This window comes from Astatotilapia calliptera, chromosome 5 (assembly GCF_900246225.1).
Source record: "Astatotilapia calliptera chromosome 5, fAstCal1.2, whole genome shotgun sequence".
In the NCBI taxonomy this organism is placed as follows: Eukaryota; Metazoa; Chordata; class Actinopteri; order Cichliformes; family Cichlidae; genus Astatotilapia; species Astatotilapia calliptera.
In genome coordinates, this window is record NC_039306.1 from 17,598,495 (window position 1) to 17,626,181 (window position 27,687).

The 27,687-nt window shown below is 42.6% G+C and overlaps 2 protein-coding genes across 8 annotated transcripts in view; one reads left to right on the forward strand and one right to left on the reverse strand.

Moving 5' to 3' along the window:
- kcnab2a (potassium voltage-gated channel subfamily A regulatory beta subunit 2a) overlaps positions 1 to 15,181 on the forward strand; it is a 95,887-nt gene extending 80,706 nt beyond the window's left edge. For all 5 annotated transcript variants that reach the window (XM_026167683.1, XM_026167685.1, XM_026167684.1 and 2 more), the window contains 7 exons: positions 1,146 to 1,232; positions 7,179 to 7,264; positions 7,425 to 7,545; positions 8,215 to 8,309; positions 9,479 to 9,599; positions 12,646 to 12,734; positions 14,720 to 15,181. In XM_026167683.1, coding sequence (XP_026023468.1) covers positions 1,146 to 1,232; positions 7,179 to 7,264; positions 7,425 to 7,545; positions 8,215 to 8,309; positions 9,479 to 9,599; positions 12,646 to 12,734; positions 14,720 to 14,809 — 689 coding nt within the window. In that variant the 3' untranslated portion in view covers positions 14,810 to 15,181. The remainder of the gene's footprint in view (positions 1 to 1,145; positions 1,233 to 7,178; positions 7,265 to 7,424; positions 7,546 to 8,214; positions 8,310 to 9,478; positions 9,600 to 12,645; positions 12,735 to 14,719) is intronic.
- Positions 15,182 to 18,608: 3,427 nt separating this feature from the next.
- The window catches only part of megf6b (multiple EGF-like-domains 6b), a 63,328-nt gene continuing 54,249 nt past the window's right edge, over positions 18,609 to 27,687 (reverse strand). For 2 of the 3 annotated variants that reach the window (XM_026167677.1, XM_026167679.1), the window contains 11 exons: positions 25,147 to 25,275; positions 24,872 to 25,000; positions 24,294 to 24,422; positions 23,990 to 24,121; positions 23,774 to 23,902; positions 23,550 to 23,678; positions 22,657 to 22,785; positions 22,377 to 22,505; positions 21,705 to 21,833; positions 21,486 to 21,614; positions 19,399 to 19,909 (listed from right to left, as the gene is read on the reverse strand). In XM_026167677.1, the coding sequence (XP_026023462.1) occupies positions 19,629 to 19,909; positions 21,486 to 21,614; positions 21,705 to 21,833; positions 22,377 to 22,505; positions 22,657 to 22,785; positions 23,550 to 23,678; positions 23,774 to 23,902; positions 23,990 to 24,121; positions 24,294 to 24,422; positions 24,872 to 25,000; positions 25,147 to 25,275 (1,574 nt within the window). In that variant the 3' untranslated portion in view covers positions 19,399 to 19,628. Of the gene's footprint in view, positions 19,910 to 21,485; positions 21,615 to 21,704; positions 21,834 to 22,376; positions 22,506 to 22,656; positions 22,786 to 23,549; positions 23,679 to 23,773; positions 23,903 to 23,989; positions 24,122 to 24,293; positions 24,423 to 24,871; positions 25,001 to 25,146; positions 25,276 to 27,687 lie in introns of all 3 variants that reach the window. The other variant, XM_026167678.1, reaches the window with a different exon arrangement.

The following is a 27,687-nucleotide window of genomic DNA, read 5'->3' on the forward strand; positions in this document are numbered from 1 at the left end:
GAGAGATTGTCGAACGGAAGAGCCAAAGAAGTTCCGTAGTGTGAAGGTATTTCGGCTATTTCAAGTCTGACAAAAAACAGAGTAGCGTGCACTGTAAATTGTGCCGAAAGCAAGTCTGGAAATACAATAAACTGGTGCATGCGTCACACTGTGCGCCACGTTATTGTTTCGGTGAAATGAATTTCTACAATACTGTTACTGTTAATTCTACTCTCTGCAGTGTTTAAATGCTTACATATACACACAGTTACTGTCCCTCCACACATACGACTCGGTTCTGCTTCTATGCCCCAGCTTTGTTTACTTTTTCCCACCGAGGCTTCTAGACTTCTGATTGGCCAACATTTCTGCACGGTTAGGAATCTAGCGCCACCTGCTGCTTTGGCATGTTCATAGCAGCGTTTTCCTTCATTTCTGCCTTTATGTGTGGACGGGATTATTTTTTAAAACGAAAACGGAAAATCTCCGTTTTCAAAAATACCCGTGTACGTGTGGACGTAGCCTCAGTCTCTGACTGGAAGCGCTAATTCGTCATTCGGCTTTTGTCAGACTAAAGTAACTGTTAAAACTGTTAGAAAAGCTAAGCTATACAACAAGGAGAGATTGAGAATTTCCTTTTAGTTCTCAGTTTATTTGATATTGACAAAAGTTAGTCAGTTTTGTCTGTTCTTCTGTAAAACAAACTAAGATTTATTTTTAGAATTAATATTTTGTTTCTAAGTGGAATTGACAATTTAGTCTGTTTCATTTGTTCTATTTTGAAACTTAAACGCTTTAGCGGCTGTCTTTTGTGTAGTTTGCAATATTTGCCTTTATTTATCTGAAAAAGTACATCTTAAGTACATCTACCCTGTTGAACTTATTATGGGAAATAAATATTTAAAAACAAGCTGCTGATTATTTCACATTTTACTTGTGAGCAACGGCACATTTAAATCTTACAAATATAGTTATTTGGCTTATATCGTGATAGATATCGTTATCGCCTGAAATGAAAAAAACATATCGTGATATGAAAAAATCTCATATCGCCCAGCTCTAATTTAAAGTATGCAGTTTGATAATCCTCTGCACTACTTTTCTATACACTTTGATATTTGCAGTCACAGTACCATTGCTGCTCAACTGTGGTTCCTATTTTCCAGGTTTAAAAGCCTCTTTAGAAAGACTGCAGTTAGACTACGTGGATGTGGTTTTCGCGAACAGACCGGACCCTAATACACCAATGGAAGGTAGCAATTCTATTGTCTCTACCCTTTTTCTGCCTATTTATCACCTTTTTATCACTTGTTGTCATACTGTGCTTAGAGAAAAGGCATTCTTTCTGTCTCTATGACGACTGCAACGTGAAGACTCGGATATACAAATCTCTTGTAACTGAAACATCTATTTTTAAATGCTGCCTGTTGTCCTGGTGCTTCCACCTCCACACTCAGAATGAGGATGGATGCGGATGCTGAAGACCTTTAAATGGCAGAGTGCTAACTGTGTGGGGGCTCAGCTGGTCACACAGTATCCATCTGCTCCCGTGTTATAGTTCCTCTTCGGGTTGTAGTCCGGTCAGGGGCCATCTCTCTGCCTTCAGTTTGCTACTTCACTCAAGCTGGCTCTTCCAGAATACTTCAGGATCTTGTTGAGCAGAAGTAGCTGGTGTTGTTTAATGTAAAGGTTGAGGCAATTCTTACGCCCCTCTGCCCTTTAGAGATTGCACACAGTTCAAATGGGCAGTTTTGAATATGCGTCTTCCAATCTGTAGTGGTAAAGCCATCTGGTGTATTTTATGCTGGCAGTAGCTGAAGGGGTAAACAGGGTGAAGAGGAAGTGAACAGCTACTGTCAGAGTAAACACAGTAAACCCCTTAAGACAAGCACACACTCCCAAGATGAGAGGCTTGGTCTATTCGACTCTTTTATGAGAAACAGTGCATCAGTGTGATGGATTATTGATGGGTGATAGGGCCCGTCTTATTATATGCGTGTTCCTTCTCTTGTCTGGGACGCTTCGATCGCTATCTGACATTTTTTATATTTGGTCTGCAGGCGAACCAAACAAGTTATCACTTAGATCGATAAAAAGACGGAAATTACAGTCAGATAACGCAAGATATTGCTCAACAGCACACACACAAGCTGAGTTGGAGCTCTGTGATTTAATTTCTCACACGTGTTACACACACTGCACATGAAACACTACAGATGATTATCTTCATGCCACCTGGCTCCACACACCATTTGGGATAAGCATCTTTCATCAGAACTGCCGTTGAAACATGACCAACCCATTCAGGCCACCTTAAGAAAAAAAAAACAAAAAAAACCCACCACCACCTCAAACAGGAGAGGCAGCAATAAACATCTCAACATGCTGGTAGCACCATCTACTCTGGAGTCGAGTGTTACATAAGTTGAAACAGCCGCAATTTTCTTTGTGACCATTTATTACACAGCGTGCTGCGGGGGAAAAACTTTTTCTAAGGTTTATTTTTTAGCACCTGACGGCTCTTTTTAGCTTCTCATCTGTAAACACTCAGCATACTATTTCACGTGATTCAGTTGATTTAGAAAAATCTCAACAGGATCTTCAGCTTTATTTTGAAAGGTTTATGTGGAAAATAAACAAGCGGACAGCGGAGGCACACGACCGTCGTTGTTGCTAACGACAACGCATAAGAACAGTCGTTTGTCCGTCCATAGTGTGGTTATATTAAATATAAGAGAAAGAGAGAACTTTAAGAAATTCTACAGTGACCATCAAAACGATGAAAAATATTGACGTAAACAGTTTATTTTGCAACACCACAAAACAAACGATAGCATAATATGAAACGATAGACGTTTTCATATCGTCATCTTATATATATCATTATATCGAAAAGCCCTATTTAAAAGCAATAATAGTTTGTCACTCGCCTACCTATGTAACATCAAATAAATACATAAAAATAACTGCTTTCACCTACTACTCCAGCGGTCCCCAACCTTTTTTGCGCCACGGACCGGTTTATGCCCGACAATATTTTCACAGACCGGCCTTTAGGTGTCGCGGATAAATACAACAAAATAAAACTAGTACCGGTACCGAAAAAAAGAAGATTTATTCATAACAAACGTGAAAAGACCCAGGAAAACTGAGTTAACGATAAAAACGATAACAAAATAACGCTGAAAACCATACATTTCACACCTGAGCCTCAACTCACGCGGCCCGGTACCAAACGACTCATGGACCCCCCGGGGGTTGGGGACCGCTGTACTACTCAACTCACTGGATAACGATTTGTCAATTACAAGTCCTTAGCATTCGCGCATGTGCTGGGTAATGTACCTTTCTGAAACACAGAGACCATAGACTTCTACAGATGATCTGATATCGTCGTGTTGGTGTTGTTCCTGGAACAGCATAGTAAATGTTGTTCCAGGATCAACATTGCAAGTGACCAATCACATTCTTGTGACGTTATTCTTTGGCGCGCCAAGCCATTTGTGCATTTATGAAATTCCAATGTTGCAAGGACAATATCAATGCTGCATAGTGTTTATTAAAGGGTTAGGGTCAGGGTCCGCTGATCGGCGGACAGAGGCGGTTTCTCGCAGCTTAAGTACAGTTTTTTTTGTTTTACGGCGGTTTTTCCCGAAGTCGCAAAAGTATGACGTCACAACATTCTGATTGGTCACTTGCAATGTTGATCCTGGAACAACACCAACACGACGATATCAGATTGCGCGACTTCTACAGGGCTCAGTCTTTCAGTATCCACAGCTTTCGCCCCCTGATGCCCATTAGAGTGAATTTAGGCTTAGGCTACTTAAGGATCAACCTTTGCTTTTTAGACCTGGAAGCTACATCTTTTATGCTGTCTGTGGTGAGGAGAGAGCCATATCGTTAATTTGTTACATAAAATGTAACAAATTAATTAATGTTACATAAAAACAGCTTGTATAAAAGCAACCAAGTCAAACCAAAAACTGCTTTAAAGCTTTGCCTAGAATGAGGGTTAAAGGGCTTTTCATCAACTTCTTTGATGCTCACAAAAAATACTCATTATTTCTTCCTTCATGGCTCAGGGCCGTTTATCATGGATGGCCATGATGGTCGAGTGGTTAGCACTGTAGCCTTACAACAAGCTTATAACCGGCTCGATCCCCACCTATGCCTGTGTGCGTTCTCTCATGCCTTCTCCCACGGTACAAAGACCATTAGGTTAACTGGTGATTCTGAATATGCCGTGGGTATGAGGTAATTAAAGTGCTGTATAAATGTATGTTGCTTAATGGGGGTTAAAATGGGACTTTTAGTCATTAAGATTATAAAAGAACTGTTTAAATGGGAGTGCATTTCAATATCCATACAACCACTGAACAAACCACTGAACAAATCTAATCTTAAAGCTTATTTGCATGAATGTAATTTGACTTATCTACATCTTTGTTAAGGTTGCAGATGTGCAGTAGAAGCCTGTGATAGACTTCTACTGTGCCAATGCAACATTACCCACTGATTGGGTCGTATATCCTAGTTTCAGCTGTTGACTGGCTCTTTTATGACAGGAGCTAAACTGCGGATGTGTAATCAGGATTCTTTGAGTGCCATGGCTCTCTTATCATGCCTCTGCTAATGTATATTTTTATGTTATAATCTTTAGCATAATTATCAGAATCATTTGTTTATTCAAATCTCTCTTATCATACACATAAGCATGCATGCTTTAAAAACACATTCCCACCTGACGGCTTTAAATCAAATGCAGTGCTGTGTTGACACAGTAACATGAGATTAATCTCTCTGCAACATCCAGTCATCACATTAAAGAGAAAAATAAATCACCCCTGACATATTTTCTAACCATCTGTGCTTAAAATAAATAAGCTGTAGTCCACTTTGTCAAACCACTGAAGAGGCACAATTAAAGATCTGAAGTGGTGCAAATACGGCCGTCGTCTCGTATTTATTTCACTGGATTTCCTTTCTGCAGCCCGCTGCAGATCGAAATTGACAGATTCTTAGGATTTTTTATTTTTTTTAAACATTAATGTCATTCAAGTGCCTTGTTATGAATAGATGTCATCCTCATCAGGGTGAATCATGCTCCATTCTGATTAACATAATCAGCTTTTCCACTTCTGTCCTGAATGGCCGAGGCCATTTGGATTGCAAATGATAACGAGTGCTTCTTTTAGAAGAAGAAAGAACAAGCAGATGCACATAAATTAGAGTACCAGGACACTGTTTGAGGTATTGTATGCTGCGGAAAACACCACAGGGTGAAACGAGTGTTAATGGGTTTTTTCTTTTTCTTTTATAAGGCCGGCTCTTTATTTTTATTTTTAAGCTACATTTTTTTTTTTGCCTGTCCATTTGGTTCTTTAGCCGTCAGAATTGTTGTCTGAAGACCAACAAGGATACCCAATGGATTTACTTTGCCAAATGGATCATCACGGCCTTGCCATATTGCTTCATTTGATTAACCTTTGTTGTTATTATTTATTTTATTTTATTTTCAGTTGTTACAGACGGGACAGGCATGACTGAGGGATAGGAAAGGGAGAAAGAAAGATGAAGGAAAAGAAAAACAGAAGGGAAGAGGGACAGTGAGAAAGGGCACTTAAAAAGAAAAACAAAAATCTCCTGGATCACCTGTTGAGAGAAAAAGAAGAGAAAACAAGCAAAAAAAAAACAGAGCAACATACTAAACACAACACCATCACGTTAATCTAGCTAAGCGTAAACAGCAGTAAATACTAAATATTGAATGTTGTTGTGTAGCAAGCAGGACCGACAGCGCACAATGTGCTTGGAAATAGCAGCCAATAAAGGTGTAGTTTATGTCTATGAACAGTGAACACCCGTGTGCACACCTGTGTGGATCAGCGCGCTTGTATTCAAAAGGTTTCCCCATGTAATGGTCTGCTAGAGGATGTAGAGAGCCATAACCCCGTCCCCCAGGGCATGAAGCAGGCATGGAGGAGATCCAGGCTCCAGACATCCAGAGGCCCCAGAGTGCGAGAGCCCAAGGAGGACCACCGGAGGGGCATCCGTGCCACCCTCCTGGGAAGAGCTGAGGAGAGCCCCAGATGAGGGGTCACTCAGTAGCCACCGAGCAGAAGCCAGAGGGGGCTGCAGTGGCGTGCCCGCCGGCTCTGCCGGCAGCCAGCTGTGCCAGAGTGAACCGAGCCGCAGGCCTGGGGGCCCCCCTTTGCCCCGGAAGAGGCCTGACTGAGCAACAGGCACCAGGCCCCGCCAAGTAGTCACCGGGAGCGAGCTGGTACATACCTGAGCGCCCAGCCCCGGACACCAAGAACCACCAACGCACCGACCCCTGAGGGCATCAGTTACCGGCAGGGACTCTGGTGAGGGGAGATAGGCCGTTGGAGGGCCTGGGAGTTCCCAGAGAGGTGGAGTGTAAGACCCGACCTGACATATAAACACAAACAGGCACACACAGACACAAACATGCATTTCCACCCTCATGCACACATATACAAATACTTAACACTCACCCAACGTAGGGATAGACATACATGGACACTGTACACACAATCAGACTCCCCAAACAAACTCTATACCCCAGGTCCAGGTACCCTCGCCCCTAGAGGGGGAAACGGCACCTAGGCCCAGGAGATGTTACCCTTTCCCCCGGGGTGGAGGCAAGCAGACCGCCCCAGGCTCCGCAGCAGCAGGGAGGCCCCGCATCCCAGATCCCAATCGGACGGCCAACACCTCCTCCCAGCCCCCCCGCCCCGATGGCCAGCAGAGAACAGGGGTGTGTGAAGACCCCAAACCTCCCTCCTCTCGCTCATGTGTAGCGTTGCTGCGTGTTGTTCTAAGGTGCATTTAAAACACGGGAGAGCATGGTGCTGCTGCCAGAGCTACATATTTTTATTTTTGGACTCCACTCGAGCAGCTTTGTTTATCTTAAACTACACCTTGATCCAGCATTGAAACAAGCCATTTAACACTCTACAATCTAACAATCTACCTTTATTTTGATTGGCTGCCCTTGCCTAAACACGTGGGTCGGGCTTTTGTGTTCAGATCCAGAGTTTTAACATTTTGCAGATCAAAAACCGGATCCACCAGTGGAACAGTGTGTTTATGTGTAGATGTTTGTTTGTGTAACCAAAAATGTGGGAAACTTCTTGGGGTTTTTTGTCCTCATCTTTGTTGTGTGTAACTTGCAGAAACGGTTCGAGCAATGACCCATGTGATAAACCAAGGCATGGCCATGTACTGGGGGACATCCCGCTGGAGCCCGATGGAAATAATGGTGAGACTCAGTCCAAAATACATTCCTTCTATCTTCACAAGTTCCAGTTATTTCCAGCTTCACATTATCTACTATTTCTATTCTTGTTCAGTATTGTTCCCAATACAAAATGTTTACATACTCTGCTGTATTATGTAACTCTTTGCATGTTTTTCTCTAGGAAGCGTACTCTGTTGCGAGACAGTTCAACCAGATTCCCCCCATCTGCGAGCAGGCAGAGTACCACATGTTCCAGAGAGAGAAAGTGGAGGTGCAGCTACCTGAGCTGTTCCATAAGATAGGTGAGCAGTGGTGCGTTTGTGCCTCCACGTGGAGAATTGATCCATGAAAGCATTACAAAAGTTATTTTTTACACAAACCCACAGAGCTAGAGGGATTTTTGACATGTGGACACACAAGGTTAAATTGAAGCCAGGTGTTGGATCTCGGGTCTGATGAAAATAAAAGGAAGCATTTCAGAAATGTAACATGAGAACTTCTCTCTTACTTCCTGGAGCACTGGAGATCAGTGCAGTTCTGATTATAACTGGTTAAAGTCTTGTTTGTGTTGTCATATAACTTTATTAGCTTCAATTCAATGCAGACAGTCGCCTCAAGGAGCTTTATATTGTAAGGTAGACCCTACAATAATACATACAGAGAGAAACCCAACAATCATATGACCCCACTTGCACATTGGCGACAGTGGGAAGGAAAAACTCCCTTTTAACAGGAAGAAACTGCCAACAGAACAAGATTCAGGGAGGGGCGGCCATCTGCCGCGACCAGTTTGGGTGAGGGGAGGAAGACGGAATAAAAGACATGCTGTGGAAGTGTGTGAACAGTCAGTGTGATTTAAGAGAAGTAGAGAAATGGTCATCATCAACTCAGCAAAGTTCAGCCCTTTTTTTTTAAATTTATTGAAGGCTGATAAAAATTGTTCAGTGGTGATCACATGTTTCTCTTCTCAGGTGTGGGGGCCATGACGTGGTCTCCGCTGGCCTGTGGGATCATCTCAGGGAAATACGATGGCAGGGTCCCTCCCTACTCGCGGGCCTCCCTTAAGGTAGACAAGCCTCGCTCGCTGTGCTCCTTCTTTATCCCACTCTGATCATCTGTGCCGCTGTCACTGTGCTGCGTTTCACTGCTGGTTGCTTATTGTGTGTGTTTGTGTCTTTCAGGTTCTGTTACTCACCACATACTGTAACCTTGTGTGTTTTCAGTGCCATGCCGACGCCATGCACTGCGTACCGCTTCACAAGCAGTGCTGCTACACACTGTTTGTCAGTTGGTGTCAGCTTAATATATTTTAGTCCACGCAAATGACCACAAAACACCTACGCTCACAACAATAATAGTGCGGCACATGTGCGTGCTGACTTGTGAATTTTTATTTGACACTACAGATACCAACACTTTAAAAATAAAAATGTTTCACTTTATAAATTGGCAGATGAATCGGGAATCAATTCAGTGTGTTGTGTCAGGAGAAGAAGAAAACAAAACGTCCATTTTTACTAAAAATGATTAAAGAGGAGACGCGGCTTCAGGGATTCAATCCTGTATTTGTGACAGATGAACTCAGCAGCCCTCACTTTCCATCATGTCATGTTGTGATGCTGAAATATATTTTAGCATTCAGCATGCAGACTTTTAAAAATAAGAGATCCAAGACAGCTCAACACATAAGCTTACACCTGATTGGTGTTCTGTCCCTCTGTGCTGGAGTGGCATGTTGTGTTTCTGTGGATCGTGTGTCACTGATTGTTGGTTTGAGCTCTGCCGGTTCATGAAGCAAGCTCTCCATCTTGGTGTCGTGCAGTACTTTTGGTGACTTATGTTGAATGTGCTGCTTCCCGTTCGGCTCAGTGTTGTCTGTGGATGTTTGTGGTGTTTTGGATCGTTGAGTCAGTGAATCCTTGTGATACTAATCACATCCTCTGTATTGTTAGATCTACCAGCTAGATATCAAAGCTACTGTATAACTCAGCTGGGACAAAACTAACACTTTTTTAACATATTTAATTTTTGTAATGTTTGTAAATCTGCTATAAATGAACTGACTATTATTATTTTTTTACAAAAGCATAGAGTGAGCTGTGTTTCCCTGGCTGAGGTGTAGACAGCAGGAGACAGAGTCACGTGTTTAAAAACAGGCCCTGGTGACACAGGAGCTGCAGCGCAGCGGTGTGAGCAGGGCTGTGTTTTTGAGCAGGTGTGCTGTGTTTTCGACAGGGCTACCAGTGGTTGAAGGACAAGATCTTGAGCGAGGAGGGCCGGCGTCAGCAGGCGAAGTTGAAAGAGCTGCAGGCAATCGCGGAGCGGCTGGGCTGCACTCTGCCCCAACTCGCCATCGGTACGCAGATACACTCTGCTGCTCTCTCTCTTTCTGTCTGTCTGTCCGTCCCTCTGCCTCGGACAGGCCGAGGTCAGCACCGCTCTCGCAGCTGTCTGGTTTGACACTTGGTGTGTTGTGTTGTCAAGTGTGTGTGTGTGTGTTGTAAGTGTGCAGTTAAAAAAAAAAAGTATATTTATGAGGAAAAACAAGAAAACAGGGACTATTTAAGAAATAAAGCAATAAGAAAGGTAAATAGTGCGTCTTAAAGGGACAGGAACTCACAGTATCAGATATAAATCCAGAGGATGACTCGTATCGATTCACTTGCCGGGCAGTAAATGTGCAAACCCCAAAGACGCAGAGTCCTGCAAGCGTCGTTAAAGTGGCAGTCGAGAGGGACGCGGCGAATAAATCTCGCAGTCGGTCTCCTATCTCAGCACAGATCGCAGCAGATTTTTCACCCACACAGTAATACACTGTCATAGATTTGGTTTCACGGGCCATTAGTGGACACCCTCGGTTCTCCCTCAATTACCATAAATCCTTCCAGCACTCCTGTAGGCAGCACGGGACATTTATATGCAGTCTTCTAGATCGCTGTGTCACTCCAGCATTAAATAAAAACTATAAAACAATAACAGACTGCTTCTCGCCTTGGGCTTTATCCCGAGACTCCTTGAGCAGGTGGTAAATTCAGGAATCAGGCTGCAAGTGTGAGAACAGAGTAAACAAATGTAGTCGGTATCTCAGCAGCCTGAGGGAAGGTCTGCACCTGCATCACTCCCGATGAAGATCTTCTTTTTTTGGCCGTATTCTCATGTTTATTGAAGATTTGTGTAGAATCATAATCCCACCATTTTTACAGCAGCATTCCTCATTCCATTATACTGTAATCTGCTTACCAGTGTATTTTCCTGAATTTCAAGAGCATGCAGTTGTACTGCATAATACAGTTCCCAATTACAATGGCAGACCAAGCAAGGATGGGGTGTGCGTGTGTTTGTATTTGTATGCAGTGATCACAAAAAGGCAGGTTTTCTGAACATTATTAGCAGAGAGCTGCTCTGAGATGTAGTTCTTTTATTCAGGCTTTGCACCTGAAAATGGTTCTGAAGTATTTGTACATGAGTTTTTTGCAAGTTCCTGCTTCACTACCTGTGCTTTACAAAGGGATGGGAACTTAGTCTTATGAAAAAAATATATATATACCAGGAAAAACAGATGAACATCACACAATAAATTACACAGTCAATATTTAACAAACCTAAATCCAGAAGCAGTGTTTGAAAAATTAAGTACACCCTTACTGGTTCTATAGAACTAAGATGGTAAGTCACCAACGGAGGTCGCTTATCAAAGGCACTTGATTAATTGGTCATTAGCAAACGTGATCGCCTCTGTTTCATAACAGTTTGTAATCATCACACACGCACACAAGTGAATGTCCCAACACGTTTACCCCATAAGAGACCATGCAATGCTCAGCAACACTGCAAAAAAACCCCAAGAGCTACATCTTAGACTCCATGGGCCTCAGTTAGCATTTTAGATGTTAAAGTTCACGACAGTACAATCAGAAAAAGACTGAAGAAGTATGTCTCGTTTGGAAGTGGTGACAGGAAAAAGACTCTTCTTGCTAAAAAGAAAATGACTGCATGGCGTAGGGCTCCAAAGCCACATCTGAGCAAAGACTTTTGGAACAATGTTCTTTGGACAGATGAGACCAGAAATGGAGATGTCTGTTCATAATACAAAGCGCTGCCTTTAGAAAAAAAACAAAACAGCACAAACATTTCATACCAGATGTCAGGACTGATGTGGAGGGATGATGATTTGAGCTTGTTTTACAGCCACAGGACCACAGCAAGTTGCAGCCGCTGAGTTAGCTATGAGCTCCACTGTATACTAAAGCATTATGGTGTTAAAGTTGGGGACGTCTTTCTAACGGGTAATGGTTTTGCTGAAATTGGGTCATGCAACAGGAGAATAAATCCAAGCACGGCAGTAAATCTACAACAGAATGGCTGAAAAAAGAGTCGGCATGTTGCAATCCATCAGTGTCCAGACCTGAACATGATTGAAATGCTGTGGGACAACCTTAAGAGAGCTGTGGATAAACAAATGCCTGCAAATCTCAGTGAACTGAAGCAACAATTCAATTCAGTTTTATTTATACAGCGCCAAATCACAACAACAGTCGCCTCAAGGCGCTTCATATTGGAAGGCAGACCCTACAATAATGCATACAAAGAAAAGCCCAACAATCATATGACCCTCTATGAGCAGCACTTTGGCGACAGTGGGAAGGAAAAACTCCCTTTTAACAGGAAGAAACCTCCAGCAGAACCAGGCTCAGGGAGGGGCGGGGCCATCTGCTGCGACCGGTTTGAGTGAGAGAAGGAAGACAGGATAAAGACATGCTGTGGAAGAGTCAACATTGTAAAGAAGAGTTGGTCAAAATTCCTCCACACCGATGTGAGAGACTAATGCTCATACAGGTGTTTCTACAATCTGCTGAATCATGATGTGTACTCAGTTTTTTCACACGCTGCTTCTGCATTTGGTTTATTTCATTTCAGCTAAATAATGACACAGTTCTGATCTGAGATTGTATTTAAACAACTTTAGAACCAAGTAAGCACCAGATGGTTTTTTCCATTCAAATCATTTAGTCATGGTGCAACAACGAGACTCAGTTTACCTGCAGTGAGCTATGCCAAGTTACATTTTCAACACGGCATGAGCTAAGGTATAGTACTGAAATTTGATGTAATGTAGGCGGGCATTGAGCAGCATCTGATCAGGAGTCATTTTTATATTGTGGTGTGTGCATGAGTGGGTTGGTTCTTCCATCGCTGATCCAGTGTTAGTGTAACGAGTGTCGAGGTCCTGATGAGTAATGTTGCCATAGTATAGCAGTTGGTTTATTTTATCAGGGAGCGGCTGTCATTTCATGTACAAATAGTAATCAGCGTGTGTTTGCGTCTCGGGTATTGTGTGTGTGTGTATGTGCGTGTGTTTAATCACGGTAGGGGTGTCATCCTTATTTACTGGTCTCCTGCAGCGTGGTGCCTACGGAACGAGGGGGTGAGCTCTGTCCTTTTAGGGGCGTCCAACACCGACCAGCTGATGGAGAACATAGGAGCGATCCAGGTGAGTGTGTTTGTGTGTGTACGCTTTGCTTGTGTTACCGCGAAACAAATCAGAAGCTTAATTTGTGAAAATGCAACCTGACCCGCTTTGTTGGGCTCGTATTCGTGCCTTACAGTCCATAGCGGCAGCCTCCTCTCCTGGGCACGGCTTGGCCTCCTGGGCAGTTTGCTGCTGCACGCCTGGGTGCTTTACTGTACTGAGTTAATAAGGTCAGAGGAGTATCAGTTGCCAGTGGGATTGGAGATGAGCTCACAGCCGCTTCCTCCTCTCCTGATAAGATGCACTCTTTAATGGGGTTTTCAGACCGGTGCGGGTTTACGTCCCCTCCTCACATTATGTCTGGCCCGAAGTAAAAAGCATTCTGACTCTCATCTACTCCGATGCTTTGTGTCTGCTCCCGTGTGTGTGTGTGTGTGTGTGTGTGTGTGTGTGTGTGTGTGTGTGTGTGCTCTAAACGTCTCCTCTCCCAGAATGCGTTTGATATTTCGGGTTTGAAATGCTATGCTCACATTTCCCAAGGGCTCTGCAGTTTCCCTTTTGCCAGAATTTTATATCAGAGACGCTGAAATAGAAACGGCCCCTGGTGTGAAAGACTTTCTCAGGAAGTTTCAATAAAAATATTATTTCTTTCTTTTTATTTAATGTCTGCATTGTCGGAAGAGCAAATACTTTATTATTCTCTACACGCGAAAAGTTCCTGTTTAATTTGTACTACCATCTAATCTCTTTTTTTATTTTGCTTCTTTTCCGGTTAAATAGAAGATTTTACTCCTCACTTTGAAATTCAGAGTAAAACGATCTGTATTTTTATCAAAAAGGGCAAAATATCTTAATAAATTTTTCTTTTTAGTGATGTATTTTCATAAATCTTTATTTATACAGCCTTTTTGTTGAAAATAATTATTCTTTGAGTCAAGCTTCCTCAGTTATCAAGTTTAAAAGGAACAATATATTCCTCCTGTTTTCATATTTCTGCTCTGCTCAGTGATGCACTACTTTACTATAAATACTTTATGTAGTGTCTGTTTACAAAGTTCTACCCCAGTTCCAAAAATAGTTGAGATGCTGTGTAAAATATAAATAAAAATACAATGCAATGGTTTGCAAATCTCAAATATAAAACATTTTATTCACAATAGAACATAAAACATTTGACACATTATGAAATATGTTCTTTCAGTTGGTGGAAAGTTGGGCCTGTCTGCAGACAGGTCGAGCTTTGCACCAGAAAAGACGCCAGTATTCCTGTTTCATGTTCACATATGGCTTCTTCTTTGCATGAGAGCTTTAAGCTGCATTTGTGGATGGCATGATGAACTCTGTTCACAGACGGGGATTTCTGGAAGTCCATCCAGTGATTTCCATGACAGAATGCCTGATTTTAGTGCAGTGCTGCCCGAGGACGTGAAGATCATGGGCAGTCAGTACTGATTTTTAGCCTTGTCCTCTGCGCACAGAGATTTCTCCATATTCTTATTCAAAGGTTTCACAATTTTACATTAAAGAACTTTATTTTGAACTTGTTCCACAGTTTTGTTCAGACTGCTGAAACTCTGCCTCTCTAAGAGGCTGCTCTGTTTATACAGGGTCACGTTAGACCTGACCTGTTACCAATAAAACTACCTGCTGTTTCTTCAAAGTCTTCTTCAAAATGAGTTAATATTTTTCATGAAATACTAAAATGTCTGTTTTACCAGCATCCCAACGTTTCTGGAATTTATTAGAACTGAAGCCTTTTTACATATCGCTGTTTCTATCAAGATAAAAACTTGTGCATAAAGCTAATATATAAAACAACAAAGAAATAAAGTAAAAAATAAACACATGCCACTTCTGTTTTTGGATTTTGAGCTGGACTGGAGATTGCAACGTTGAGATTGTTTGTAAAAAATCCTTTCAACACTCTCTATAGGTAGCGATGTGAAACTGCAACACACCATGGCGACTGCAGTGCGTTCACCTCTTGTCTTTCTGTCGTGTCGTAGGTTCTTCCAAAGTTGTCGTCATCCATCACACACGAGGTGGACAGCATCCTGGGGAACAAGCCGTACAGTAAAAAGGACTACCGCTCCTAACGCGTGGCACGGCCCCGCCCGGCAGGGCTGCACCCGGCCTGCAGCCGCAGTGCCCCACCTTTGCCTGATCCTCTGTTTGCTTGAGCTTTTACTGAGTGAGACCCTGGCGCATGAGTCTGGCCACACCAAGGCCACGCAGGGCACCTCATTTAGAGTTACAGGGATAAGATAAGAAAAAGGGGAAAAAATACAGTCACCTCCACTGGAAATGACAGGATTGACAAAGAAAGACACAAACATGGAAAAAGAGAGGTTAGAGATATGCGCTCATATTTAAATTAGTTATACATTCAATTCAGCTGAACGTATTTTAAAACTATAGAGAAAAATACATTTATTAAAAAAATTAAATAAGCACACGCTTGCTTGGCAGCCAGATTTTTTTTTTTCCTTTCTTTTTTTTTTTCTCTTTTTAAAACCGAATACAACTAAAAGGAAGATGAAATTCATGCTGTATGAATACACGAGAACTATTGTTGCACATGTACCATAGCCATGCATTCGTTGTTTGGACGTTCTGTTTACAAACACCTGTGTACTGTCCAAATCCGTCAAGATTTCTCTGAAAGTGTTGTCGACATTACCAGAGCCTCCTCACGGGCTTCAATCAGCACTTTAGTACAGTCAGTAAAGGTGTTGGAAGGCAGTTTCAAAGAGGAGAGAGGATGGGTATTACAACAGTCTTATCTCACAGCCATTGCACTATAGAATCACATCGCCTCTTCATAATTCCCTCTCTTCATCCTCTGTTTCTTCACTGGCAGTGCGTTTGTCCAGCCTACTGCTCCGATGCTCCTCCTGTGTAAGCGTGGCTCTGACGTTCTGAAGTCATCAGGGCTTCCGTCCTTACAGTGAACCACCCGCCATGATGGAGCTTAGGAGCCAGGCTGATGTGTCTGGGCAACTTGCGTGCCACTGAAGAGATGAGCAGTTTATTCCTCCCTAACAGCAGGAACTGCAGTCGTGTTATATCAAACGCAGCGGCCTGCTTCACTGTGCTTCCCGGCCGCTTTTCTCGCTTTTTTTCAGGCTGAGGATTTTGGTGTACAGGGAATATTCATATCAGTGTTGGCTCAACATCTCATGGAAACTTCTCCTCAATCAAATTCAGTTCAAGTATTTTGCCTTATTTAGAGTTGCATCAAACTGTGCTTTGGGCTTGTAGACGAGCAGATCGACAGCTGCCTCTCTGCGCTGGTCATGTGTCCCCGGTATAAACTGGACCGCTGAGTGGTGGAAGTGGTGTTTGTTGCTCCCTGACTGGGGGGGAAGGAGTCGTGTGTCTGGTTAATCGGCGAGTGGCAGCAGCTCAGGGAACGGAGCAGGCAGTTTCAGTCGTGTGTTGGCGTGCACAAAGTCAGGAGGTTGTATTTAGTTATCTGTTTTCGTCTCATGTGTGGACACTTTAGTGTGGCTTGAGCCAAAGATCTTCTTCTTTTCTTTCTTTCTTTGAGAAAACAACCCAACGTTTCACTATTACAAGATTATAGAAATCATCTTGACGCATGTGCTGTCCAGCTTGTAATCTATCTATGGTATGGACTTTACTCCATAATGTATCTTTACTTGACCGAGCTGTTACACTAGTTAACAAGTATGTCCTTCATATACAGAATGCGTAGTACAACTAAGTGCTTTAGGATCAGTAAGGTTTGTTTCAGGCGGCAGACGCCCCGAGACGCGTCAGAAGTATTATTGCAAACATTTTGACAACGCCCTGTATCATTTGTTGTCCTTTGGGTGCTCTCTTACTGTGATTAAAGCACAAGTGGAAAGCATGTTACATCTTCTAAGCATGGACCCTCTTCACCCAGCCTACAGTACCTATGGGACAAACAAGGTGATGCTTTTCAAGCTTACCAACACGTGTAGATAACAAGTCTTTACTAACAGTTGATAAACTGTTGATTCTTAGAAGGAAAAAACAAGTGCAAATTAACATAACTTATATAAGTGTGAATGATATGAATGAGGTGAAGCTGCTCAGCTAGAGTGGAGGGGATAAACATCACTGTGTGGGGTTTGTGTGGATGAGGTTTTGCTTGAGTATTACTCCTAAATCACAGCAAAGTGATTCAAGATCTGCTGTGCGTGCGTGCGTGCGTGCGTGTGCGTGTGTGTGTGTGTGTGTGTGCGAGAGAGAGAGTGTGAGAGTGTGTGAGGGATTGGGGGACAACTGAACTAATCCCGTGCTGTTGTATTAGTTGATCCCTGAATACGGCTGATTTGCCGTGTCTCTTGTAAGTCTGAGTAAATAATAACAGGCACAAGCTGATGCTGTTTTCTCAGAATTTAAAAAAAAAAAAAAAAAAGATAAGAACATTTTGTTCATTAGTCTGTGGAGTTTCTGTGTCTTAATATTTCCATCTGCAGGGAGCGGAGAAGAAGTCTGAGATTTAAAAGGTTGAGTCTGACATTTTGGGAAATGTGCTTTTTCTCACCCAAAATTACAAAAGGTCTGATACTGAACTGATATTAGCTCAACACACAGACTGGAAACCAGAAGACACTCATTTTCTCTTCTGTACAGAACATATTAGCCATTCATTATTAAGCTTTACAGATAAGGGTAGTCAGAGGGTTTTAGCCTCGTTCAAAGGTTCGTACTGTGTTCACCAAGGACTGTCTGATTGAGATATTGTAAGGATAACTTTTCAGACTCTCAGTTGGGAACCTGGTTTATTTAACACATAATCGGGTGTTTGAGTGTGCAGTCAAGTCCGTGCTGTGTGTGCACTTTCATCCTGTGCTCTCCCTTTCACCATCTGTGTGGGTGCATCTCTGCTCTGCTGGATAAACGGACACATGGAGGGGAGCAGAGGAAAGGGGAGACAGGTGAAGTGACGGTATCGTTACCTGAGTCGAGGACGGCTCGGCGCTCCCGTGGCAGCGAGGACCGTGCCGTTTCTCCATCCACGTAACAAATAATTTAAGGCTGCAGTGGCAAGGCGTGACACGCTTATTTTCAGGAATCATTTCTTTTCTAAATGTATTATTGATGATGAGAAAAGCAGTTTGGCTGTTTCCAGTCTCTGTGCAGCAAATATGCCGACGTGGCATATTTCCCCCCCTAAAGATGTCAGACTTTCCCTTTGAACTTTATCGCTGTGCATTTAGTTTGACCATCAGTTGTGTCCCAGCGTGCCGACCCGCTCGACACAGATGCTGTGTTGTAACGAGCTTCACGTGCACAACGTAGAAATAACTGAAACTTTTGAAGCTTGTGTGTATTTGTCTGGTGCCCTCACCCATGTAGGAGAAAATAATGCTTTAAGAGGTCCTAGTTTCATCATATTTGCTGTTCTAACATGTTAACGACTAGTTCACAAATGAAACAGACCCACAGATGAATAGAGCTTATTTTACAGAAGGTTCTAGGTTATACAGAGAATATATTTTTATGTTCTAGCCTTTAATGCAGTAGAGAGAATTAAGAGAACTGTTTTTATTTTTGTCATCATGCTGCATTTTTCCTATCGGTATTGTATTGATTTGAAGACTGACAAAAAGAAGCAATCTTTGTGTTGTGTGTGCATTATGATGCTCAAATGCAACAGTGTGTGGAATTCACCCTGAAGACGACGTATTGAGAGCCTGGTATCTCCTGTACATACTCTGACCTTTGTATATATTTCTGGTTGTGATCACCTTTGCCTTTTTTCATTTTGATTTCATTTTGCAGGCGTTGCTATCTGCACTGTGCTTGAATCTGAGATTTAGACAGGATGTACAGCTTATGATCTTCAATGAAAATGAATTAATGATAAAAATAAGAATGGTTAAAAACCACCAACTTGTGTCTGTTTTTATTTTGGCATCTTTATTCATAATGTTTGGATTTGTTAGAGCGTCCAAGCCTCTTCTATCCAGTAGAAAACAAAAGATGCATTTATGACTTATTTATGAAATATAAATATGAGGCAATTTATACAAAAAATAAAAATCCTGAAAGAGGTGCAAATGATCTGAAGTGGTTTACATTGAACTTTAAAAACTGTCATTACAGCATGTGTAGTCATCAGGAGTGTGCTTTACTGTCATATAGCATAAAGCTTGTGAGGATCAATAGAATCTGTTGTACAGTAAAGCATCATAGCACCATTTACCCAAGGGTCATACTTCATGTTGTATAGACTCAAAACAACTTCATAGAAATGACAGAACTGCATCATATTCAGTAATATCGCCAACATCTTTACAAAAGTAGAGTATTTTTCTTATACAGTACCTTCCGCTGTATTTTGAGGGCAAACATATAAAAACACAATGGGCTGAAAGTGCAGCAAACCTGACCGCGACTTCCTCGCACTGCACTCTGGAAGAAGAAATGCTTATCCTGAAGGTGAGACGGGTTATGTTTGGAAATCACAACCTGCAAGTGACAGTTTAACCCCAACAGTTCAAAGGACACTTTGGCACAAAAAAAAAAAATCATCCAGACGGGTGCAAACATGGAACTGCAGTTCTCATCAGAGCGTCCGTTTCCATGAATCTCCCAGCTGCTACAGTTCCCTGTCATGAGCTTTCACTCACTGGAGTCACTTCAGTTTAAAACTCCTGTCCCAGTTGAGATTTCATGCTGGTTGGAGCTGCTATAATGAGTTGTCGTGCCGTGATTGTCTTGAGCTGCTCCCATAGGTGAGGCGCGGAGGTCCACCTGAGGCGACGGACACAACGAGCTGAGAAATCCAGCTCAGCAAACGCACAGCATTCACATTTGATCAGAATAACAACCCCCAAAAAAGTGGAAAGTGCAGCCTCTGCAGCTCTGCCCCTCACAGACAATAACTAAACACTGTCAGCACTTACACTTGGTTACTTACTCCCATTTCACCAGGTCAGCAGATCTGTCACTTCTGTTCTCACTCGAGGGCGAGCGGAGGCCTTCACCTGCCCTCCGTGTGGATATTTTCATGACGTAAGTGTTAAAACGGCAGGGTGTGTGTGAGTGTGTGTTAGTCACTGCTGTACCTTCCTGACAGGACGGTCCAATCCAGCTGTGCAGGCAGTCGCAGCGGCCGTTGCGACGGTCGCACTGCGCCCTGTTCTCGCACTCGCAGGTCTCTAAGCAGTCAGGCCCGTAACGATTCTCTCTGCAGTCTGACAGCCAACGGTGAAAAGCAAAATCCAAGCAGTTTAATAAAGCTACAAAATGGCGAGGGCGCAGTACATTTACTCAAATATCGAGCGCAAGTATTGTTTACGGGGCAGCTGTGGCTCAGGAGGTAAAGTGGGATGCCTACTGGTTGAAGGGTCAGTGGTTTGATCCCCAGGTTTCCCTGGTTTGCATGTAGACATATCCTTGGGCTAGTTTTCCCAGATGCATCCATGAAGCATGAGTGTGTGAATGTTAGCCAAAGCTCTTAAACATAGAAAACTGGATTTAAATTTTAGTAGAAAAGTACTTCAAACAGAAGTACTGCTGACTTCACATCATCTTTTTTGTATTGGCTATATTAAGGATTCAAAATTCCCTTAAAACCCTACGAGTTTAATAGGCTTGTACACCGACCCAGCGCAACGTTATGACCCGTCGCTGGTTCACTTCTCCCTGGACTATGTTAGATAGATACTGACCACCGCAGACCATGAACACCTCACAGGAGTTGCAGTTTTAAGAGATGCTCTGAGTCACTCATCAAGCCGTCACAATGTGGCTCCTGTCAAACTCACACCAATCCTTATGCCTCCATCTTTCCTGCTTCTAAAACAGCTTTCAGAACAAAATGTTCACTGGCTCCCAACACATCCCAACCACTCAGTGTTATGCCTGATCAGCGTATATTACATGCTGACAGTGGAGGGAAACACATTTTTGCTTCATATGTTTTCATTTGAGGTCAAAATATAAAAATGTCAAATCTTGTTCTCAAATAATATAAAACAAACACTTTTTAACACTAATATCCAAAAATATTCAGTGCAACACAAGGAATGCCCACTATATCTCCAAATATTTTGCAATTTTGGTGCATATGGTAATTTAATTAAATTATGAATAATGTCTCTGATTTTGTCTTTTCATATTGTAATATCGGTTTTCCTCTGTTTCTAAATGTAGCTGGGCACTATATATGACAGGAGCCATTTTTAGGCATCAAAGTATTTACTAAAAGTCTATTTTACCAACTCTTTACGTGCATTTATACAATAATACCTTTACTGGTAAGAAAGCTGTGTGTGTATGTGACGCCTGCAAGCTAGTTCAGGCTAGCCGCTGCAGTGAGTCACACTCGCTCTCTTCAAGTCTTAAACCAAATCAGTTTGGGTTAGGGTCTAAGCTGGAGAATTGGCCAATGCAAGAGTTTCACTCCTTCCACCGGCCCAGCATACACGTGTAGCTTTGGGGTGTTTTTACTACATTCTCCAATTTCTATATCATAGTTGCTTTTGTAGCCTTTCATCTTAACCGTCACCTGAACAAATTCTTCCACTTATTTCTCTGAAATACTCGTCTCTTCCATCCATATTAAAGGAACAAGCTGATTGTGTATGTGACTGCCATCATCACATGTATGCTGAAGTAAATACAGTGCATTCATCATAGCAGCATCTCTGTTGCATAACTCATCATTGCTAATGAGTAATGAAGGCACATCAGCTGAAAGTGATGTCACTGATGAAATGCAGTACGCGTTTGATGGCTGTGTATTCTCAAAAATGCGTGAGAGATTACCAATGTCACATCTGGGTCCAGTCTTCCCCGAGGAGCAGAGGCACCTTCCTGACACAGGATCACATTGAGCGTCGTCTTCACAGTCACAGATGTGGACGCAGCCCTGACCGTAGCGACCCCGTTCGCACGCTGAGTGAATGATTGAAAACATGAGAATAAAATAGGCAAAAACACGCCAGTTATTCTTTGATTTCAACTGGGAGAACAGATCAGACCGACCTCTGTGACAGCGCGCTCCGTGAAATCCTGGAAAACAGATACACTGACCCGACACCGGGTGACAGGAGGCGCCGTTCATACAGTCACACTGCATCCGACACAGCGGGCCGTGGAAACCAGGGGGGCAGGCTAACGAGTTTGGGAGGGAGGGGGATTCATGGGAGGAGAATAAAAGTCGACCTTTAAAGTTTAAATCCTGTGCATTAATTAATAAATGACTGTAAACTTAAGGGCTCAAATCTGACACCTTTAAAGTGGAGCTTTAAGGTTAGAGTACAAATGCTGGGCTGATTTGATCGAAATGTAAACCTTCGAAGCCTTTTGATGTTCAGTGTGTTCAGATAAATACAAGTTAAATTTCAGGATTTTATAAAGACTTCTTCTACTGTGACATCTGTGCATCGGCATGAATGATCCCATCAGGACCTTAAATACTACTGAGGTGCTTCATGTGTACATTCTTCTTCACTACATGTACTGCAATCTCTCACACAGCCTTGACTTCATTCAAAACTTCAGCAACCGTGAACAGAAAATATAAAAATAAAAAAATACAACATATACAAAAAGCATTAACAGAGCAGGATGTTGTGCAACTACATGACTTACTGATATGTTTTTGGACAACAACGGAGGTCATTCTTTGTGTTTGTGTGCGTGTTCAGTTCTCACCATGTTCACATAGATGCCCATAGTAGCCTGGACCGCACTGACACGTCCCCGTCACTCTGTCACAAGTGCCATTATTTTGACAGCTACATTTCAGCTGGCAGTTGGCACCAAATCTTCCCGCGGGACATTCTGGGACAGGAAGAATAAAACAGAGGACATGACTCGCTGTGACACCTGATTATGTTTAGATTCAACATGTTACAACAGATCAAATATGTGGTAATGGACAGATGCAATAATACAATATTTTGATGTTTTTTTTAAAAGAGTAGGTGATCACCTTTGTTGCAGTGTGCACCAGTCCAGCCCAGACCACAGGTACAATTGCCGGTCACAGAGTCGCACACGCCTCCATTACTGCAGTTACAGCGTTGAGCACATTCTGCCCCAAACCAGCCTGCAGGGCAGCCTGAGGCAAACACACACTCCAATTAAACTTAAGAAAATATCCAGGCAAGTGTCATAACATGCTGTAGCTCTGAAAGCACAGTCTTCTATTCTTGCTCATTATAAAGGATTACAGGTAAACAGTAATCTGGAGCCTCCTGTTGTATTTTCATAATGTTTTCAATGGTGTGGACTGTGGGAGGGCCAGGTTAGCACCCAGTCTCTTACTGTGGATTCATGCTCCTGTAATAAGTGAAGAATGGAGTTCGTCACTGTTGCTGAAATAAGCAGAGCCTTGAAAGAGACATCATCCCATGCTATGTGTACTAAAGCCCCCCCACGTAACCCCACACATTCAATGAGGTCTAGCAGAGTGAACGCCAGTGCTGTTCCTGTGCACTGTTTAAAAGCGGTGCCACCACAGCAGGTAATCTCAGAAGATTACGCCATTCAGTATTAGTTTTCAGCCTTGTCTTTTATTTACAGACTTCAAGTTTTCTATTCATTAAATGATGTACTGTAGATGATGAAATATACAAATAGTCTTTCAGAGTGACTCAGCCTTTCTAGGGTGCCTTTTCTATATAGACAACTTATCCACCGTCTTGTTGTACCTCTATTGTCCTAGTACTATTTACAGCTGGATATATGATATAATACTTACACAGCCCTTATTACATGAATGGAAACATAAAAGAAGAGTTTGAAATCAACAGAGGGCCTGTTTCCAGAGATCTAGCTCACAGGCCATACAACACAAATGTATCAGCAATAATGAAAGCTCACCATTTCCACAGTCCTCTCCTCTGCGTCCGGGGGCGCACACACATCGACCGGTGACCGGGTCATTCTGGGCTCCCTCTCCACACAATGCCACCCGGACACAGTTGACACCGTAGCGCCCAGCTGGACACGCTGTGACCACAAGGATGCATCACACCCTTTTCACTCCACACCGTAACACTTATTTATTTAATTAACGTCATCATCAAAGTTTGACTCGGACTCACTGATGTTGCAGCGCGGTCCTATAAATCCTGCTGGACATTCACAGGCTCCAGTGAAAGTAATGCATTTCCCTCCATTCTCGCACTGACACTCTCTCTCACAGTTTGGACCATACCGACCCTCTCCGCAGACTAAAAATGAATAATAAAAGGGGTAAAAATGTTTTATTATGCTCCCTTGGTTTAGTGTTTATGTATGAATATGCTGTTTATGCATACTTTGAGCACATTTGGGGCCGTGGTAACCTGGAGCGCAGTAACATGATCCAGACACCGGGTGGCAGAGCTGATTTGTCTCAGAGCACTGACAGACCTGGTTACAGTTCTGCCCAAAGGTTCCAGGCAGACAAGCTGATAAAAAGGAAAGGTTCATTATAATAATTAATAAACAGTATGCTTAAAGACATTTTTACTTTCTGAGGCACCAGAAATGTCTCTTTAATTTTGCAGTGTTTATAATTCTTAGGAAGGACTGTGGCATTGAATGTAATTTGTCAGAAAAAGTTAGTCCTGGGGAGCTCACTCTGTTCGCAGCCGTTGCCAGTGAATCCGGGAGGACAGCCGCACTCTCCAGAGATGTGGTGGCAGGACGTGCCCTGTGCACAGCTGCAGCGCTGCATGCAGCCCTTTCCAAATGTACCCGGCAAACATGCTGAAGGATGTGGAAGGAAAAGAGAATGCGACATTTAGTTCTGCATGTCCCAGTTTTAACTCTTCATGGGAATTAAAACAGTTAAAAAAAAGAGAAAAGGAGTCGCATAGGAGTGTTCACTCTTATAGGCCACACGTGCAATTAGGAGTAACATACAGTAGGTGGACATGGCCACGATAAATGGACTGGAATAAAACCTGTGTGCCTTATATTTAATAAGAAATGAATTAAAGGGATAAACATGCACAACTACAGCTCAGAAAAAAATGAAAACTTGCATAAAAAATGCGAAAATAGGTCAAGGAGCTCAATCGAAATCGTTTCGTTTTCCCTTATTCTGCCCTTGAATGCAAAAAAATTAAAATATAGAGTTAATCATTGAAACAGTGCAAGTTTCGCCCACTAGAGGTTGCAAGAGCACGAGATTTTCCTTGACTGTGGGCTCTTACCTTTATCACAGAGCTTCGCTCTCCACCCTGGTGGACACTGGCACTCTCCGGTGACATGGTGGCATGAAGCTCCATGGAGACACTGGCATCGCTCCCGGCAGCCGACGCCAAACAGTCCAGCATCACACGCTGAGCAGAAAAATGTGCAAATGAGAGGCTATAATTAACAAAACCCCTCAGAACTGCAATCAGAGTGGTAGAGTTTCCACAATGCAGCACTTCCCCATGACGTCAAAATTTCTGTAGGTGAGTTCGTTTTTCACTCGCGGTCTCACCTTTCTCACAGCGCTCTCCAATCCAGCCAGCGCTGCAGCTGCACCGTCCAGTCCGTCTGTCACACTGGCCGCCGTTCTCACATTCACACCGCTGCTGGCAGTCCGCCCCAAATCGGCCGGTCACGCATTCTGTGTAAACACAGAGCAGCGTGCACAGCAAGAAACACAAGTGAGACAGACGAAGAGAAAGAACAGAGACATCTTGATTTCAACAGTGCACAAAAGGGGAAGTTGCTCTGTCACATTTCTGCTGAGGAGTTCAAAAATGGCTTCGTTTTTTCCCCCAACAGTTTATAATTGGACTGAGTATGAAGTTGGCAATCACAGGTAGTGGCCACAGAGTTTGGAGGGGGAAGACATTCCAGCGACAGGATTAGAGGTTTCCTGAGCACAAAGAGGGGGCTGGGCCTGGCACAGCCTGATGGGGAAAGGTTGTAATCAAATCAAATCAAATCAAATCAAATCACTTTTATTGTCACATCACATGTGCAGGCACACTGGCACAGCACATGCGAGTGAAATTCTTGTGTGCGAGCCCCACAAGCAACAGAGATGTGCAAACACAACAACACAAACGAGCAAAATACAAGAATGGCCAACCTGAAACTAATAAATATATGTACAATATATAATAGTGTATGCATTTCTGGATGTGTATACTAAATATTTTCCTACGTGTGTGTGTGTGTGTGTGTGTGTGTGTGTAAACACATTTTTACAAATTAAATAGTAAAAAAAATAAAATAAAATAATAATAATAATAAAATATATAAAATATACAGAGTTGAACAGTAACAGGCACAGAGGGAGGATAGTGTGTGATGTGGAGCTCAGAGGGAGAAGGAGCTGGAATGTCATCGCCAGGTCGACAGAGACTTTTGCAGAGGAGCACGGTCTGTGGTGCAGAAATGCGCTCGCTGCCAGCAAATAACCAGACTGCAGGCAAAAACAAATGAGCTAAGGCAGCAAATTGAACTCAGTCTCATGCATTTCCTGAGCAAAGTAAAACAACCACAGGCCACTGTTTTAAATGTTTACTTCAAGGTTCAGGCGATTTTATTCTTCTGCGTTTCTGTCATGACTAACCAACATCACTGCAGCTTCACAAAAATCAGACGTCTCTGTGGCTTCAGGGGGTGGTTTGGAACTAGATGAGGCTGAATTACCACATAAGAATCTATACAGCTATGTCAAATGATCACATTACCGCTATAGAGAAGTACAGTCTCATAAGGATGCTAGTTCACGGGCTGATCTTCTGCTTTAGCTGGAATTAAAAACAGAGGTGTGAATATATATACATCCAGATCTGTATGAGATCCTGATGTTGGTAAATCAGTCAATCTTTTCGGGGGTTGGTGTGTTTTGTATATCTCTGAATGTCATTCTTATCAGCACAAATAACGAGTATCCAAAAAGAAAATTGCTCCAATCTGGAAATATGGTAACAATGAGAAACACAAGCAAGAAGATGGCCACGCAGACTAAAACAAAGGACAGTCACACCTGTGAGCGGTTTTCCTGCACGGTGACGGATTATTTATAACATTTCAAACATGCTCATTTTTCAATTTTAGCTTCAAATGAAATTGTTCAGATAAACAGGCTTAACCTCACTGGGTTTACAACTAGTTCATGATTTATTACATCTAGATTGGACTTGTAATTCATCATTATCGGGCTCCAAAAAGCTCCCCAAAAAGGCTTCAGGCTGATCTAAAGTGCTGGAGCGAGAGCGCTGACAGCGACTAGAAAGACAGCATATTTCTCCCATATTGGCTTCTCTTCATTAGCTCCCTGTTAAATCCAGAATCTAATTTTAAGAATAATCAGACCTTACAGTACTGTAATACTTCAGCAGAACGATTCCCTCTCAGACTGCTGGTTTACTTGTGGTTTCTAGGATATTTAAAAGTAGAATGGGAAGCAGAGCCTTCAGCTTCCAGCTCTGAGTTTGGCCTAAAACCTTCTTTTTGATAAAGCATGTGGTTAGAGCTGGATCAGGTGACCCTGAATCCCCTAACGCTTCAATAGGCCTAGGCTGCTGGACATCGTGTGGTAAGTATTTCCTCTTCACAAACCTTTTTCACTCTCTGTGTTTATACATCACCCTGCATTTAATAGTTATTATTCATCTCTGGCTCTTCCACAGTCTTTATCCTGTCTCTCGCCACTCATCCCTGGCCGGTTGCAGCAGGTGGCTGCCCCTCCCAGAGCCTGCTTCTGTTGCAGATTTATTCCTATTTAATTGAAGTTTTTCCTTCCCACTGTTGCCAGGTGCTCACTGATAGGGTATCATCTGATTGTCTGGGTTTTTTATGTATTCTCTGTATTATTGTTGGGTCTTTACCTTAATAATATAAAGCACCTTGAGGCGACTGTTGCTGTAATTTTGGTGCTATATAAATAAAATGAACTGAACTGATTTATGTCAGCATTTTTTAGATTTCAGCATAGTGTTCTTCTTTTTCTATTAGCGACAGCCAAAAGTACAAAAATAAGACTCAAGTTACAATAAATCAGTTTTTTTTCCTGATCCAT